At 41.5% G+C, this 17239-nt stretch overlaps 2 protein-coding genes across 4 annotated transcripts in view; one reads left to right on the forward strand and one right to left on the reverse strand.

Annotated features, from left to right (window-relative positions):
* Positions 1-14339, forward strand: ANKRD22 (ankyrin repeat domain 22). The gene is made up of 6 exons (XM_083443766.1): positions 1-221; positions 8737-8932; positions 10169-10272; positions 11429-11506; positions 12222-12320; positions 13907-14339. Exons 1-6 carry the CDS (start codon positions 201-203, stop codon positions 13982-13984), a joined length of 576 nt encoding a protein of 191 aa, XP_083299892.1. The 5' UTR covers positions 1-200; the 3' UTR covers positions 13985-14339.
* LOC310679014 (lysosomal acid lipase/cholesteryl ester hydrolase-like) overlaps positions 14313-17239 on the reverse strand; it is a 22208-nt gene continuing 19281 nt past the window's right edge. For all 3 annotated transcript variants that reach the window (XM_083443701.1, XM_083443703.1, XM_083443702.1), the window contains exons 9-10: positions 16847-16918; positions 14313-15869 (exon numbers count right to left, since the gene is read on the reverse strand). In XM_083443701.1, coding sequence (XP_083299827.1) covers positions 15636-15869; positions 16847-16918 — 306 coding nt within the window. In that variant the 3' untranslated portion in view covers positions 14313-15635. The remainder of the gene's footprint in view (positions 15870-16846; positions 16919-17239) is intronic.

Below are 17239 nucleotides of genomic sequence, written 5' to 3' on the forward strand. Positions count from 1 at the left end.
GAAAGCCAACTTGCAGCCAACAGTAGGAAGTGCTTGGGAGTTGAGTACAATACTTGAGCCTGTTTGCTGCTCAGAGTGCTCGGTTGAAGGACTTCGCAGGTTACATTTTCATCAAATCGAAGGACAGTACAAAGTCAAGAGCCTGCTAATCCACGAAGGAGCAGAGGATTCCAGCCAGAATCCCAATATACAAAAAAGCTATGGGGATATTATACTCACAGGTATGTAAGGCGTTTCCTAGTCTGCTAGAATACAACAGAAGTCTAGCAGGTCTGTTTCAAAGGATTTATAAAATCTCATTTAAGTACTTCCTCAAGTGTAACTTTAAAAGTGACCTGAGGGTCTAAGGCATAATCATAGTAAATGTAATAACCAGATTACAGATATCAAGGGCAGATATTTGAAGGAATATTGTGGTTTATGGCAGCTAAACAGCATGAACTGGGCATTCTTTCCTAGAGTCCTCAGCATGGATATTTCTGTAGATGTTTGTTAATGAGAGGGGCAAAAAATGGTGAAAAGCAATTCTTTATCCTCATGCAGACCTCACATTAGACCCATCCTGTAGCTTAGTTCAAGTCCTGGCCTGTGAACCTTAATGAAATAAGCCACACAGACACAAAATATTTGCCCTCATTTAAAAAAAGAAGAAAAAACTGTAATAAATTATAGTTATTTTATTTTATAAAATGTATATAATGCTTGATTGGGAGAAAAAAAAAATCCAGGGTAGTTTTTTTTAAAAAAACAAACTATATATTTAAACAATTGTGTAATTTTGCGCCAACTATCTGTATACATTTGTAAAAATCTTTCCCCCTATTAATGAACTTAGACAGTTGAGTGCTGATAGCAGGGAGTCATTAAGAAACAACAGATGGTGTATCAGCATTCTTTGGAGAACCCCAAAATATGCAGAGACATTAAATGTTTAAAACAAAAATCAGAGGAGGGAAACCCTCCCAAACAGTAAACTCAGTAACAGGGATTGAGTAAGCTCAGTGACGTCCAGGAGCTCTGGAATGTTGAGTATCATTTGGAAAAGAAAACCAGAAAACTGTGGAGCAGCAGCATTGAATGGGCTTGCTTGAACCTCTTTCAGTTTGTAATATCCTGGAGGAGAGCATGCCTGTCTGCCTGGGACCCATTCCTTTTAGAGGGCGTGAGAATACCATATACATTTAATCCCAGATTTAGAGAAAAACTTATTGGTGTTTGTGATTTTGGGGTGTAGCACTACTGCACTGCTCAAGAAAAACCTGTTTCTATGTTTTAAAGGATCATTATCTAAATGTACAGCATGTGGAGAAAATGTGAATGCTTGTTAAATGTGAATGGGAAGAAGACATTTCTGACTTACACACAGATGAGCCAGTTGTCATGTCTGGTTGGATAGCATTCCATTTCAGGGAATGATCTGGATCTTTTAAATCTAGCCTCTGTGTTCTTTGTTTTACTCACACATTTTATTGCAATGCAAAAGGCAGAGGGCCAGGTTTGTTTGCTTTTACTGGAGGTGCATAATGCATGCATTCCTGTATAAGGCATTACTGACTTACTTCCTTGTGGGTCACAACTGCCTTCAGAACTCCAGCGTGTGTCTCTTATGTTCAGAACCACCTTGTGAGGTTAGAGCTCTTCTGATCAGTAGATCCACTTTTATTGTTTGTTTAGACTCCTGTTCCCAACTTTACAAACCTCCTTCTTCCCATATCTGTTTCCTACATCTTTGATAATGCTTATTCTTCACTTTTATTCAGCTACAATCTTGCCCCTCTTAACATTGCAGCTGATGGTATTTCTCCTTATTCATGCTTTTAGTCAATGCCTTGGGCCTGTCTCTTGTTAATTTTCTAGGGTTGTTGTTGTTGCTGCTGCTGCTGCTGCTGTTTTGCCTCTGCTTGTCACCCCACCTTCTCCATTTCACACTCATTCACACATACACATTCCCTTTCTGTCCTCCATTCCCCCCCTTTTGCACTCTCGTATGTCAGACTCCCACTCTACCCAGAGACATACCTAGGGATTGGTGAAATTGGTCCCTGCTGGGGACACAGGCCCAGCAAGGGTGCAAAAATCACCCCAGAAATCTGTCTCCAGTTGTCTGTGCAAGGTTGTGAGTTTAGACAAGAGCTGGAAACTTAAGTAGTAAGTGAAATGGCAAGGTAGACCACTGGAGGCTATGGAGTGTTTGACATATCGGAGTTTGGTGATGTGCTGCCACTATTGCGATGAGATCAAACATGAGAGAAGCTTCCCATCCTTCTTGCACCATGGCCCAAAGGCATGTGAATGTTTTCACTCTTCCTCCTTGCCTGTCTCTTACTCTGGATGCCTTGAATACTTGGGCCATGTAAAATGTAGGAATTTCTAATGTGGCTATTGTGGTGAAGTGATCCCTCCCCGGGGGACTGTGCCAGTACAGTTGCTTGCCAAGGGTGCAAGGGACCCTATGTATGCCTCTGACCCTACCTTCACACTAGGGATGTGAGAAGGCTGCAGTTTCCATTCTGACCTCTATTTGTCACAATCAGCACTGTCTCTTTTCTACTGCAGTTCAGCTTCCACAATATACTACATTATTCATCTCACAGTGTGCATGGAGTGTTAGGGGAGGGGTAGTAACTCTGGAGTGTTAGGGGAGGGTAGTAACTCTGGTGGGGGACATGTCCTGCTCCTTCTTGGGTAGTTTGTCCACCTTTGGTTCCTACTCTGAACTCAGCTCTCACCTGTGACTCCTAGACATCTGAAGGCAACCCTGTATCAGGAAGTTTTTAATGTCTGATGCATTAGTATGTTTTATATATTCTGGGCAAACCCTGTCAGATGGGCAGGGTATAAATAATAAAATTATTATTAATGATTATTATTATAGAAGCTGTCAGCATGTGACAGCATCTTCTCCCTAGGAAACTGCTTTGACTGGCCAGCTAAACCAGGTGAGGGTAGCCAATGGGTCTCAAACACTCAGTGAGTTAGGGACTTCCCCTGCATGCGGAGACAGGCTCTGGCAGATTGAGTGGCCAAGACTAACAACCAAGAAGGCAGTTTCTGCATGTGCTGGAGAGGGAAGTGAGGGGCAGATGGGGCTCTTGAACCTGGGAAGGTAGCCCATCTAGGAGAAGGAAAGTTCTGATTCTAAATCTCTGCTGCCTTGGCGGATATCTTCGGGAGAAGAAAAAGCTGAGGAGTAAAGCCTATACAAATGTTATGTACTGAGTTGAATAGGATCCAAATTGCAGTAGTCTGATTTGTCCGCAGGAGCCACCCAATCCAACTCCAGGTGGAAGTGAATCCACAACCTGATTGGCCTACATGTGAATCCCGGAATTAACCAATCATGTGGGGCCCATTGTGTAAATAATGTATATAAAGCAGACCGTTCAGGGGAAATTCCATTCCTCACTGCTATGAGCTGAATAAAGAGCATGAAATCCAAGTATATTTCAACTCCGAGTATATTTCAACAAATCTGGAGTGGAGTCCTAACAGAGTTGGATGGCACCTTCTACACTTCCATCTGGCAACTCCTGCGGCCAAACTGGTGCCTAATGTATTGCTCTGCTTTCCTTTGGACCACATCAGCAAGCCTGAGAGAGGGGGGAGGGTCTTGTCGTTTGGGAAGCCCAGGATCTCCATACACACTGCCCAGGCTTGTGTCACAGGGAGGCCACTTTGGTGCTGCTACATAACACAGCTGTTTGACTTCACCCCTGGAGGTGCACTCCATTGTCTCTCGAGACAGATGGATGCCAGCAACAACGTCTCGCCATCCGCTATTCAATGTAAGTTACATAACCTCTTACGTAACTTACATTGATTTCAATGTAAAGGAAATGTCAAAACAGTGTGTAAAAGAATTACATCTCCTAAAAATAATTTGCTTGGCTGATTTCCATTCATGACCACAGATGAACATGTGAACTGCAGCAATTTCAGCTCTCTTTCCATTTTCACCAGAACGGTCTGACTTCCCTACTTCATTCACATGCTGCCTTTTGCTCTCCTTCTCTCTCATGAGCTTCCATTCATCCTCATTCTTTCTGCTGCTGACTCTTTTGCTGACTCATCCTTGCCTGTATTTTGGTTCACCACTTTCCCCTTTTCTTCCTTGGTAGTTGGGACCTACACCCGTTGTGTTTTTCACCCCACTTTTTTAATAAATATTTTTTTTAAATAATTTTTTTATTTGATTTTACAAATTCATTCACACTCAAAATAATAAATAATAAAAAATACACAAGATTCTTTCAAAACTCTAGACTTCCCTCTGCACCTTTGTGGGTTCTTTAGTTAACTTTTTCAACTGCATACTATAAGCCCTCCTAATTTTCCAGTCCTCCCATTATGTCCAAAGTCTATGTAACATTACAAGAGTTATTTAAGACCTGCCAAAGAGTTCAAGTGTTTACAGTGGTCTGTCAAATATAATATAAATTTCTCCCATTCTTTGCTGAAGTTTTGGTGGTCCTGGTTTCTGAGTTTCCCAGTCATTCTTGCCATTTCTGGATAATCCATCCCACCTTTATCCTTTATCAGGCTGAGTAGTGGCACATCCCCAGTGCCCCACAATGTCACATTCGAATGGACTGCCAGCGCCTCACTGCCATTTAGGGAAGCCTCTGTAGGGGAATCCCCACATAAAGTGTTTAAATCACATGCTATTACTATAGCATATAAAGTAGTGACCATGACAAATGTTCATAAGAATGCCTTTTTTTGTATTTTAATCTTAAACCTATGCAAGAGCTGAATATTGAAGCTTGCTGGCAGCTAAATGATTCCAAGTGAGCTACAAATCAGCTCTCATATCCTCCAACATTTTTTTTCCAATGAAAATAGGCACATCCCATAGTAATAATAATTGTAATAATAATAATTTTATTATTTATACCCCACCTATCTGACTAGGTAGTCCCAGCCATTCTGGGTGGCTTCCAACATATATAACAACATAATAAAATTATATATATACACTTCCCCCAAACAGGACTGCCTTCAGATGTCTTCTAAAGGTTGTACAGTTACTTATCTCCTTGGCTCGGGGTTCGCATAGCCATATACCCTCCAGCAATTCTCCGATGAAAATAGGGATGTCCCAAGAAAAAGTGGGACATTCCAGGATCAGTAAGAAACTGGGACAGTTTCTGTAAATCTGGGACTGTCCATGGAAAATAGGGTCTGAGCTCTGACTAGTGTAATAAATATCCTTTAAAAATGCTCTTTTAGTAAATTCCCTTCAACTAAGATTGAAGACAGGTGACTCCATAGTTTGTCAGTGACCAGCAGTGAAGCCTGTTGAGTTGCCGAAGGTATTGTACTACCTTTTGGTTCACGGGCCTTACTGCTTCTCTGATGCAACCCTGCTACCCTTCCAGATTTGGACCTGAGTGTAATATGTATTACACATGTGAGGAAAGAGGGTGTCCTGCTGCTGCTGCTGCTGCTGCTGTTACTGAACATTACCTTGGGAGATTAAGGATGATCTGGGAATCTGATCTTTGCAAATTCTGAAAGGAAGCCTGAGTGAATAAATGACTTCCAGTTGATTCCAGTGTGGAACAGTGTAGTGCCCTGCTTTTGTCTTGGAACTTCGGCTCCCATCAACCCCAGCCGGAAGCCCCAATGATAAGGCATGATGGGAGTTGTAGTTCACTACATTTGGAGGGGCACTACATTGGCTTCCCTTGTCCCAGACTAATGTGCCAGGAATGGCTCCCCGCTCCCATGAGGTTCTGCAATTCCCAAATGTCCCCCAAAGAGTTTTCATCTCAAATTTTTTTTTGAAATGCATGTTTCAAAACTATCCTAAAGCTAACCTATCTTTGAAAGGCATCTGCAGGCAGCCTTGTTTAGGGATGTTTTTAATATTTAATGCTGTACTGTTTTTAACATTTGATTGGGAGCTGCCCAGAGTGGCTGGGGAAACTCAGCCAGATGGGCGGGGTATAAATAAATTATTATCATTATCATTATCATTATTTATTATAAAATACATTTGCAAATGGACAATGATTTAAATAAACACTTTAATGTATTTTAAAAAAATATGTCACAGCTTAATACAGGGCAGGGCAGAGGATAGATGTGAAGGTGAGAGAGACAAAAAATAGACTGATGTTACTTCAACCGCCGCTCCCTGAGCTACTCTCAATTCTTCTTTCTCCAGACTTCCATATGTATGGTTTTTGTGCTTGCACGGTGAGCTCAGGTGGCTTTTGAATCCAGTCCATCTGAATACGTAGTATGCATTCTCTCACTACTTTCTCAGTCTTCTTACTGCTTGTGAAAGTTAATGATAAACTAGTTTGTCTGTAAGATGCCACAGCACTCCTCCTCTTCCTGCTGCTACATACAAAGGTCTGTTTCAGGTGCCACATGGGTGCCAGAATTCTTGTGTGTGAGATGAACAAGGAAGCACGCGGGATGTGTCAGGTGTTTAAGCTGTGACTCTTGCAGGTTTCCTTTTGATTGAGCCAATGGTGACTAATCTGCTAGCACCACTCTGTGGATTTAAACTGTGACTGCAGTTTTGAATGCCACCTGACTCTCTCTTTAGCTTCTCCTCACTTAGAAACATTAGGCGGGGTGGGAGGCTTTTGCTTTATATGAGTTGAGTATACAGTATCATCTGATTTTATGGCACTCAGATTATTCTGCACTCCCTCCATCAAAACTCAGGTGTAAATACATGTAAATGTGTCTTTACGAAGTCTTTATGAAGTAAGCCATATTTCACAAAGACACCACAGACTCCTCCATGCTAAGCAACAAGAAGAAAGGATTGGGGCTCCAGATAAATATTACTGTGTACCTCATGGGACACCCCATCATGGGTGATGGGATGCGGGTGGCGCTGTGGGCACCTAGGACTTGCCGATCGCATGGTCGGCGGTTCGAATCCCCGCGGCGGGGTGCGCTCCCGTTGCTCAGTCCCAGCGCCTGCCAACCTAGCAGTTCAAAAGCACCCCCGGGTGCAAGTAGATAAATAGGGACCGCTTACTAGCGGGAAGGTAAATGGCATTTCCGTGTGCGGCTCTGGCTCACGAGAGTAGCTTCGTCACGCTGGCCACGTGACCCGGAAGTGTCTTCGGACAGCGCTGGCCCCCGGCCTATAGAGTGAGATGGGCGCACAACCCTAGAGTCTGTCAAGACTGGCCCGTACGGGCAGGGATACCTTTACCTTTACCTTTTTACCTCATGTGGAACGCCCTCCCACCAGATGTCAAGGAGATAAAGAACTACATGACTTTTAGAAGACATCTGAAGGCACTTCTTTATTGGGAAGTTTTTGACACTTGGCGTTTTATTATGTTTTTATATATGAGCGAAGCTGCCCAGAGTGGCTGGAGAAAACCCAGCCAGATGGATGGGATATAAATAACAAAATAGTTGTTGTTGTTGTTTATTACTATTAACTGTTGAGGATTATGTCTAAAGACCAGAGAATGTACAAAATCTGCTGATATATGCACATTCACTAGCACATGTGCTTTAAATGTACAATGTACAGCCTTGGCAGACACAAAAAACAAAACTCGATTTGTTTTTGGGTTAGGCATTGGTGTTGAAACAGGAATTCAGAAGGAAGCAGGTCTGACACATATCCCCCAAATCCCCAAATGAGCCAGGACTATGGCAGTTTCCCTTTGAACGGAGGCTATAAAGAGTAATCTGCTAGCTCCACTCTGTGGATTTCAATTGCAACTGCAAGTTAAACTGTGTGGGCAGATCTAGTCCAAACATTTCTATCAAGAAGTGGTGGTAGTGGGGTTGCATTTGTGTTTTTGCTTTACTTGCGTTGATTATGCAATCCAAGGTAGCAGTTTCTCATCTGGTTTTGCTCTCTATTCTGCTATATTTAAGTTTGCATGCATTCCGAAAACTTGTGTGGTGGTAAGGGTGTTTAGTGGTATATTCTGTAGCAATTTTCTTTCATGTGAGGCAGTTCACACTGTGGCACTGTGGTCTAAACCACTGAGCCTAGAGCTTGCCGATCAAAAGGTTGGCAGTTGGAATTCCCGTGACAAGGTGCGCTCCCATTGCTCGGTCCCAGCTCCTGCTAACCTAGCCGTTCTAAAGTACGCCCGTGCAAGTAGATAAATAGGTATCGCTGCAGCGGGAACGTAAACGGCATTTCCGTGCGCTCTGGCTTCCGTCAAGGTGTTCCATTGCACCAGAAGTGGTTAAGCCATGCTGGCCACATGACCCAGAAAACTGTCTCTGGACAAACGCTGGCTCCCTTGGCCTGAAAGCGAGATGAGCGCTGCACCCCACAGTCGCCTTTGACCCAGGGGTCCTTTACCTTTTTTACCACACTGTAGTGAAGGTGAGTTTCAGCTGCCAGTGAAGTGTTCATTTGTCTACTCTGCTGCACACCGAGACTCCTCTTAAGCTTGGCCATGTTGGAAATCTTACACAGCTACATTCATGGTGATGGACTTTCCTTCCTTGGATGTTTTTAAGAAGAGGCTAGATGATCATTTGTCATGTGTGATCTAGCTGAGATTCCTGCATTGCAGGGAGTTGGACTAGTTGACCTCAGGGTTCCTTCCAACACTACAATTCTATGAAGGATCTAGATGTGCGGTTTTGTAGTAAACTGGTTAGGGTAGATGGAAAGCTCTCTGCATGCTCATGTCTAGTCAGCAAAACACCACAAGTCTAAGTCTACGTTTGTTAACCTAAGACACTTTGTTGAACTGTCTTCATTTCCCACTTCTTCTTCTTCTGCAGCCCATTTGTCAGGCAGCTTATAATAATGACTTCAATGAACTGCAGCTCCTTCTGGAAGAAGACAGCAGTTATTTGAACGTCCAGGACAGCTTTGGAGGAGACACACCATTGATTTGTGCCTGCAAAAAGGGCCACAACAGAATTGTCAGTTATCTTCTGAAAATGAATGCTGATGTAAACATAAAAAATAAGGCAAGTCTCAGCAAACGTATACCCAGTGAGGTCTTCCTTTATGTTACTAAAGTCATAATGTGATCTATACCTTGAAGTGGAGGGGGTAAGTTTCTCACTCATTATTTGATTAGCTTAAAATTCTCAAATATCCAGAAAAAGATAGATGCTGTTATTCACTTTCCCCATAAATAATTTTTTTATGCTCAGACACAGCTTAGACATTTGGTTTAAAGAAGGTATATCTCAGCAAAATCTTTCTCACATGCGCAGTTCTTATTCACAGAATAAAATCAAACTATAAAACCACAAAATATATAATCAAAATAACAACAACCCAATAACAACCTCCCCCCAAAGAGCTACATTTTAAAAGGGCATAGGATGTCAATCAAATCAACCATAGGCCTGGCGCCTAAAGGTGTATAATGAAGGCACCAGGCGAACTTCCCTGGGGAGAGCATTCCACGGATGGGGAGCCACTGCAGAGAAGGCCCATTCTTGTGTTGCCACCCTCTGGACCTCTCAAGTAGGAGGCACATGAAGAAGCGTCTCAGAAGACGATCTCAGAGTCCAGGTAAGTTCATATGGAAAGAGGCAGTCCTTGAAGTATTGCAGTCCTGAATCCTTTAAGGCTTTATGGGTCGAAACCAGCACATTGAATTGGGCCCGGAAACTAATTGGTAGCCAGTGCAGTCAGACCAGGATCCGTGTAATATGTTCAAACCATCTTGCTCTGGTGAGCAACCTGGCCTCTGAATTCAGCACTAGCTGAAGTTTCTGAACTGTCTTCAGAGGCAGTCCCATGTACAATGCATTGCAGTAATCTAACCTTGAGGTTACCAGAGCATAGACAACAGTAGTTAGGCTATCCCTGGCCAGATAGGGGCGTAGCTGGACCACCAGCTGAAGCTGATGGAAGGCACTCCAGGCCACTGAGGCCACCTGAGCCTCGAGCGACAACAAAAGATCCAGGAGTACCCCCAAGCTATGAACCTGCTCCTTCAGAGGAAGTGTAACCCCATCAAGAGCAGGTGATCTCCCACCTATCTTCTCCCACCCACTAACTCTGGATTGAGTTTCAGTTTGTTGGCTCTCATTCAGTCCATTACCGAGGCATATTTCTCATAGGCAATTTATAGTAGAGAAAAAGAAGGAAAATGTGCCCCAAATATGTCTAACATACTCTGTGTACAAAATGGAAAGGAATTGGAGCTATTTGCCTAATATAATGCGAGTTCTTCTGCTTCTCTCTAGAAAGAACGAACATGTTTACATTACGCTGTCAAAAAACGGTTCAGCTTCCTTGACTACCTGCTCATTATCATCTTAATGCCTGTTATGCTTCTTGGGTATCTGCTCATGGTAAGTTCAGCAAAAGAATGAAAATAGCATATTTATATATCAGCCTTCACAAAGCTTCACCAACCTGGTGACATTCAAACAGCATGGCCACCTTATCTGGGATTGATGAGAGGAGTTGTAGTCCAAAATATCTAGAGGACACCAGGTTGGTGAAATCTGTAAGATATCAGCAGATCTCGGGGAGCATGACGGGTTTGGTCGCACCAGGCACAGAACTTCTGGGCTGCCACAATTATGACATCCAATAGAAGGCGCGAAGCAGGATGCTGGATTTTGGCATTGCACATGGTGCCACTGAAACTTGAGGTGCCAAGGTTCCTCACTGGGCCCATACCACATTTTCTGGACATATTTTCTCTTACAACATACTTTATGGGCCCATCTATTACTTGTGCTCCCTTGCTCTAAAAGGTAAATCAACTCAACTGGGTAATCCCATTGTCTCACTCTTGGAACAGAAAGAAAGTATACATATATTGGTTTGTAGCCATTAGATATCAACCTTGGCTTGTGTGCCAAAGGTATCAACCTTGACCTAAGTGACCCGCATCCTTGGCATACCAGGGCCCCTTCAAATATTTCCAAAAGCCAGTGTGCACCCATAGGCCTTGAGTGATTGTTACATGTTGGCAATAGAACTTGTTTTCTATGGTTGACTATGCATACTAGAAAGCCACAAAGCCAATTACAGCTTCCTAGCAAATAGGCATGCACATGACTTTATTTTTTTTTAAAAAAAGAAATGTACATGCTTCTCACACAGAATTTATGTAACATGATGTAGTGCATTCTTGTAACTGCAAGTACAATGCACAGAAATGAATGGAGCCCACTTCACAGTATACCTGCATTGATGCTGAATTGTAGTCACCTGATGATGACATGTGAATTTAGTGAATTTAGACTAATTTACATTGCATATTAAACTTTGATCGCTACAGACTGCATTCACTAAGTAACTGCTTATTTCAGTGGTGAAGGCTAGGGGGAAACAAACATTTTGATACAATCTTGCTGATAAAATGTTTAAAAAGTTCCACATCATGAACAGAAGTACCGGTACGTTTTCTTTGTTGCACAACCCAGTATGAGAGTTTTCTTATTGTGAATATAAAATGTCATTCTAACAATGCCCCATTGCCCCTCTGTGGAACAGGTATCCAGAAGTAAGCAGAATGAAAATCTTATCAAGATGCTACTTAGAGCTGGTGTCGATGTTAACGTTACAGATGATGTAAGTGGACATATATATCCTTGGAGGGCTCTAGGACAATGATATAGTGGGATCCCCAGCTCTTTGCATTGGGAGTGATCAAAAAGTCATCTACTTTTTTGGCAATCACTTGTAGCTGAGTAAGATTGTCTTCCATGGATATGGTCTTAACGGTGTGTCTGTAAGCAACTGTGGAGGCCAAAAGTATAACCATACCCAAAGAAGAGAAGGGTGTGTGTGTGGAAATATCCAGAGCAGGAAAAAACACATGTGGGGCATCCTCTGCAAATGTGTAGTTTGGACTCACAGAGGCCGTTAATTTAAATCATTTGTTTTCTATAGCACTTGTGGCACCCTACTCTGTTTCAGCAGCCCTCACTTACCAGTTGTAGGACAGTAACATGCATTCCTAATCATCACCACCATTCCATCAGGGTGCAAGTTGTTTTACAAAGTGTAAGAGGACAGGTCCACGTCCTAAGAAAGCTGAAGGTTAAACTTTGACACAGGGAAAACTGCAGAGGTTGGAGTAAACCATTATGGGTTTATTGTTTGGGGGGGGGGGAGAGACCAAATCATTAGAAGCATAACACAGCTACAAAGTTACAAGGCTCACAGCTCCCCTTTCCTTTAGAAATAAAGGATGCATTAACAGAGAAGCATTAGGACATGACTGAAATGTCTGCTTCTATAATAATGCATATCTTTCCAAGGGTAATTGTTTGGTTCTTTACAGTCAGGAAGGACCGCTCTCCACTATGCCTGTGAAATGAAGAACCCATCCATCGTTCCTCTGCTTGTAGGAGCAGGTTCTGATCTCTCTATAAAGGACAAGGTAAGAAAGTCAGAGCTTAATACAGCTATAGTTTTGACTGACTTTGATTGGCTTCTGGTTCATCCTCTCTTCTGGATGGTACCAACTATCGTTGAGGGAGAACCTGCTGTGCCAAGTAGTTGTCCATTTCTAGAATGAAGGCCAGCACTGCTTTGTCCCTCTGGAAGACCAAGGCTGTTCATCATTTGTTTCTCATGTAATTGATTGAGGAAAGCCTTGATGTTTGTATAGTTCCCCATATATCAGGTATGTCACTCCCATCACCCCTGAGTCCTATCTATTGGCTATGCAGCTTGAAGTCCAACAATATCTGGAGAGCTTTATGTTTCTCATCCCTGATTTACATCTTGCAAACAATCTCAACCCTTGGGCATTCTAGATTAATTTTTACCATCTAAAAGCATTCCACTGTAAACTGAAATGTGCAGCTGATTATGGGAGAGATGTAAGAGCTGGACCATGCAGGATTATACTATTCATTTTGAATGGATTTCTTTTCACACACTGTATCCGCTCTCAAGAGTACCTGCACCAGCTGAACTGGAGCCCTCAGAAATCCCTTTGTAAATTCACATAAAAATGACCATTCTCTCTTGGCCATGAATAATCTCAAATCCTCTGCAAGGTGAGCAATATTGCATTGCAGAATGAAGACACCAAATATGCTTTTTCCATGTTCAGAGACCCACAATACTAAGCTGTGCCTTTGTTGAAGAAAAGCATTCAACTTGTTTCCTTTTTGTGTGTGTTGTTTCTTTCATTAGCTTTTGTAAAAGCAGAAGTATTTTATTTCTTTGCACAAAAAATTAAGTGTTCATATTAGCAAGACTGGGAATATTTTGGTCAAAATTGCTTCCTCCAGTGGCAATTCTTTTGTACTGATCTCAAAATGGATAAACAACTGGGAATTATTAAGAGAAATCCCACTAATTTCAGTGGAGAAATTCTCCCTCACTCTAGAACCCACAGCTGGTGACAGCTGGCACAATCTGAAGTAGGAATAGAGAAGATTGATTCTGTTCATTATTAAGGGTTAATCTATCCAATCTGCACTTTCTGAAAAAATGTGAGAGCTGAAATACAGCCACCATTCAAAATTCTCACTAATCCATCTTTCATTATTTCATTCTCCATTATTTACAGAGATGCATATATTAGGGGAAAGTGTATCTAAAAGTGTACCTAAAAGTTAATACAAGTGAAAATAACATACAAAAATGAATTATATTAGGAGAAATTGCTGGCAAAAATATGCATATTAACTCAAAGCTGCATACAAACAAGTGCTTATGAGGAGAGATTCGTACTGAAATGCTGGTGGATTTCCATGAAGATTTTCCAAATAAATGTACAAATTGCCAAGCAATGTGGAAAACTGAATACAAGACTCAAAAACTTGAGGGAACCGAAATGGGGAAATCTTTCCATCCCTAATCTGAAGGAATTGCATTTCACACAAGAAGCCATATTCAAAGATTAGCCCTGTTGCCCAGCAATATCTATTAATACACACACAGAGAGAGAGAGGTACTAGGGTCTTGAATTATTTTTATCATTGCTTATTTTATCTCTTCTTTTTTTTTCAGGAAGGAGAGACTCCACTTGACATAGCAAGAAGATTAAAGTTCACCAACATAGAAAACATGTTAAGGAAGGATACTTAGGCCATAATGTGATGTTGTCAAGCCCGAGTCAGGGGAGGAATCTATGAGGGCAATAATAAGTCCCACAGCACTGACATGTTATAGTAACCTCATGTTTACAGCAGCTACCAAGTTTATACAGCATAGATGGACTGTGTTAAAATCTGCCGCTCCATATGAATAGCTGATGTGACGTGATCAGAAGCACACGGTTAACATTATGAACATTAAGAGCTATTCATTATTTTCATTCCCCCTGTACCAAAGTATGTTTGTAAAGAGTATGAACAATACTATTTATTTGATGTATACTATCTGTAACAGTTGCAACTGGAAACAGATTAATCAGTAAAGATCTATTTTGTATTTTTATTTTTTTACACAAGGTGTACATTCTCAACTACATAGAATTAGAAAGAGCTGCCAATTTATGACATGGGCATCATAAATGGCAGAACAAAGGGCTGTGTGGGCATGCCTCGGCAGGAGCAGAAAGCTTGGGAAGTTGAATAGCTCTGTCTCTTCTACACTGTGCTGTTCCCACTCCCAGTAGAAGCAAAACCGCACTAAGGACCTGGGAAGTAGGGTGATAAAGGAAGAGGGAATTCAGACGGGGTGGTTGACAGGTTGAAAGTAGACAGAAGACTGAACAGCAGAGATCTACAAAATGATAATAGGAGCTACCATTTTCTTTTCAATATTTATTAAAAGATAATCTGGGAAGTATTTGCTGCTAGCTGTGTTGACAGGCCATTCTTTTCTTCGGAAGACTGAAGGAGCCAATAAGCGAGCAATTTTAGATGCCCAGAGATTATTTAGATTGTGCTGTTTGGATTTTTTTCTCTCTCCCTGTGCATTTCAAATGTCAAACAGATACATCTTCCCATCTAGAGCTGTACTACAACTCCCATTATCCCTAGCTAGCAGAACCAGTAGTCAGGGATGAGGGGAACTGTAGTCCAAAAAACAGCAGGCAACCCAAGTTTGGGAAGAAACCCAGGAAACAGCTAATTAAGTTTATTTTCTTCTCTGACCAACAACACAATAGTAAAGTAGAAAGCAGTGGGTTCCCCTCTTGGGGGTACTCAAGTGTATGTAGTACCAGAACCTTTTTTCTAGAAGAAAAGCACTAATAAAAAGAAATCCCAAGATTATTTATGTCAGTGTTTCCCAAACTTGGGTCTCTAGCTGTTTTGGACTACAACTCCCATCATCCCTAGCTAGCAGAACCCAGTGGTCAAGGATGAGGGGAACTGTAGTCCAAAAAACAGCAGGCCACCCAAGTTGAGGAAGCACTGTGCTGTTTTGCCATATATGTAACTTGTTACAACAACATAGTTGCATCAAGGGAAAACTAACTAAATATCTCTCAGCTCACGCCTTATTAAACGCTTGCCAAATTACAAAGGTATTGCAAAGAAAAGAGGTTGCGAAAGAGGGATTAATTTCTTCATCTCCAAAGCAGCATTGAGTGTAGTATATAGATTTTTCTTCATCACCATCATCTCAGTTATTTCTATGTAAAGTTGCATCAAAGATTATGGATATCCCCTGAACAAGAATATGAATATTCTCAGTGGTCAACTCAATTACAGCAGTTCTAATTGCTTTATCCATGATTTCTGTGTACATGTCCTCCTTCCCTAAGACTTCCGAACATCAGTGACCAGCACTATGGATACTTCTTCATTATCTCTATGATCTCCATATACATGTGCTCAGTTGCATCAATTCCCCAGATAAAATCTAGGTGGTTCCATTCGGGAAGATGCTTTTCATAAATGAGGTTAGTAATCCGTGGGCGTAATAGTTTTACATCATTTGGGGGTGCAAACAAGTCTCGCCCTCCAGTCCATATTGCGATCGGTATTTGGATATCTTCTATCCTGTATATAGGAGGCGTTGTCTGGGGATAAAACAACAACAGTAATGACCACTAAAAACTTCCTTCCAAGCAGATGATGTAAAAAACAAGGCAACCTATAAAACAAAATAGGACTATACACAGGTTGCTCGTAACTTCCCTCTGGCCAGGAATCTTGAAGCAATATAGCAGAGGTCAGCAAACTTTTGCAGCAGGAGGCCGGTCTACTGTCCCTCAGACCTTTTTTGGGGGGTGGACCATATTTTTTTGGGGGGGGGGAATAATGAGCGAATTCCTATGCCCCACAAATAACCAAGAGATGCATTTTAAATAAAAGGACATATTCTATTCATGTAAAAACACGCTGATTCCCGGACTGTCCGCGGGCCAGATTGATAAGGTGATTGGGCCTGATCTGGCCCCCGGGCCTTAGTTTGCCTACCCATGCAATATAGTAAAATATATCCAGAGGCAAGATTATTGGGGTATTATATATGTAACTGAGCCATTTTCACAACCAAAATCCATTTGTCAGTGGCATATAAACTGTGTCTCAGCAAACTGTATTTCTGAAAACATATTTAGTTTTTCATAATCTACCTCTCAATTATTACACTTGTAAATTACAATTCCAGCCAGACATTATCCCACATTATGTATAGTAATGTAAAAACTAGGAAAATGAAACCGATTTTAAACTACATTTAAAAACATTCAGTCAACTAGCAAGCAAACTACAAAAACCCCTGTAAAATACCTCCAAATTGCACACAACAGAATGTTTACTAAAATAGTGTGTAAATTTGAACACACCCAAGATAATAAAATGGACTTTAGATAACAGCAAAAAATATGTGAGGATGGGGGCTGAACTTAGCTCCCTGACATAGGCATGCCTTTGAACATAAATCTAATGTGGTCCCCCTCTAATCTGTATTAAGTGGGAAATAGTATCAAAAAAGTTTCCATGTGCAATATACCTATCAGAGATGTTATTCTGATTTCAAACACTGCCCTACCTGATTGTACTTCTCCATATTCTTTTCCTCCGAACCATGGTCATATCCTTCAAATTGTTTTCTCAGAAGCATCTAGAAATAAATTGTGCATTTTTGTAAAATGTATAATTTCCAAAGATGCAAAAAGTGTCATATGTAGGATTTCAGCAATCTTGACAACAGCCCTGTAAGATAGGCTGCTGTTATTTATCCCTGTTCTTTGGATAGATTGCTATAATGTTCTCATTATGAATATCCATCTATAATCATTTAATAGTTACAGAAAACATTTTTTAAATCAACTACAGTGGTACCTCGGGTTACGTACGCTTCAGGTTACATACGCTTCAGGTTACAGACTCCGCTAACCCAGAAATATTACCTTGGGTTAAGAACTTTGCTTCAGGATGAGTA

Source organism: Podarcis tiliguerta (genome assembly GCF_965153285.1).
Source record: "Podarcis tiliguerta genome assembly, chromosome: 5".
NCBI lineage: Eukaryota > Metazoa > Chordata > Lepidosauria > Squamata > Lacertidae > Podarcis > Podarcis tiliguerta.

Bases quoted from the DNA above. Each gene is read 5' to 3' on its own strand.
- ANKRD22 (XM_083443766.1), top strand. From the start codon at position 201: ATGGGGATATTATACTCACAG. The intron at 222-8,736 runs GTATGTAAGGCG...CTTCTTCTGCAG, and splicing joins TGGGGATATTATACTCACAG to CCCATTTGTCAGGCAGCTTA. The intron at 12,321-13,906 runs GTAAGAAAGTCA...TTTTTTTTTCAG, and splicing joins ATCTCTCTATAAAGGACAAG to GAAGGAGAGACTCCACTTGA.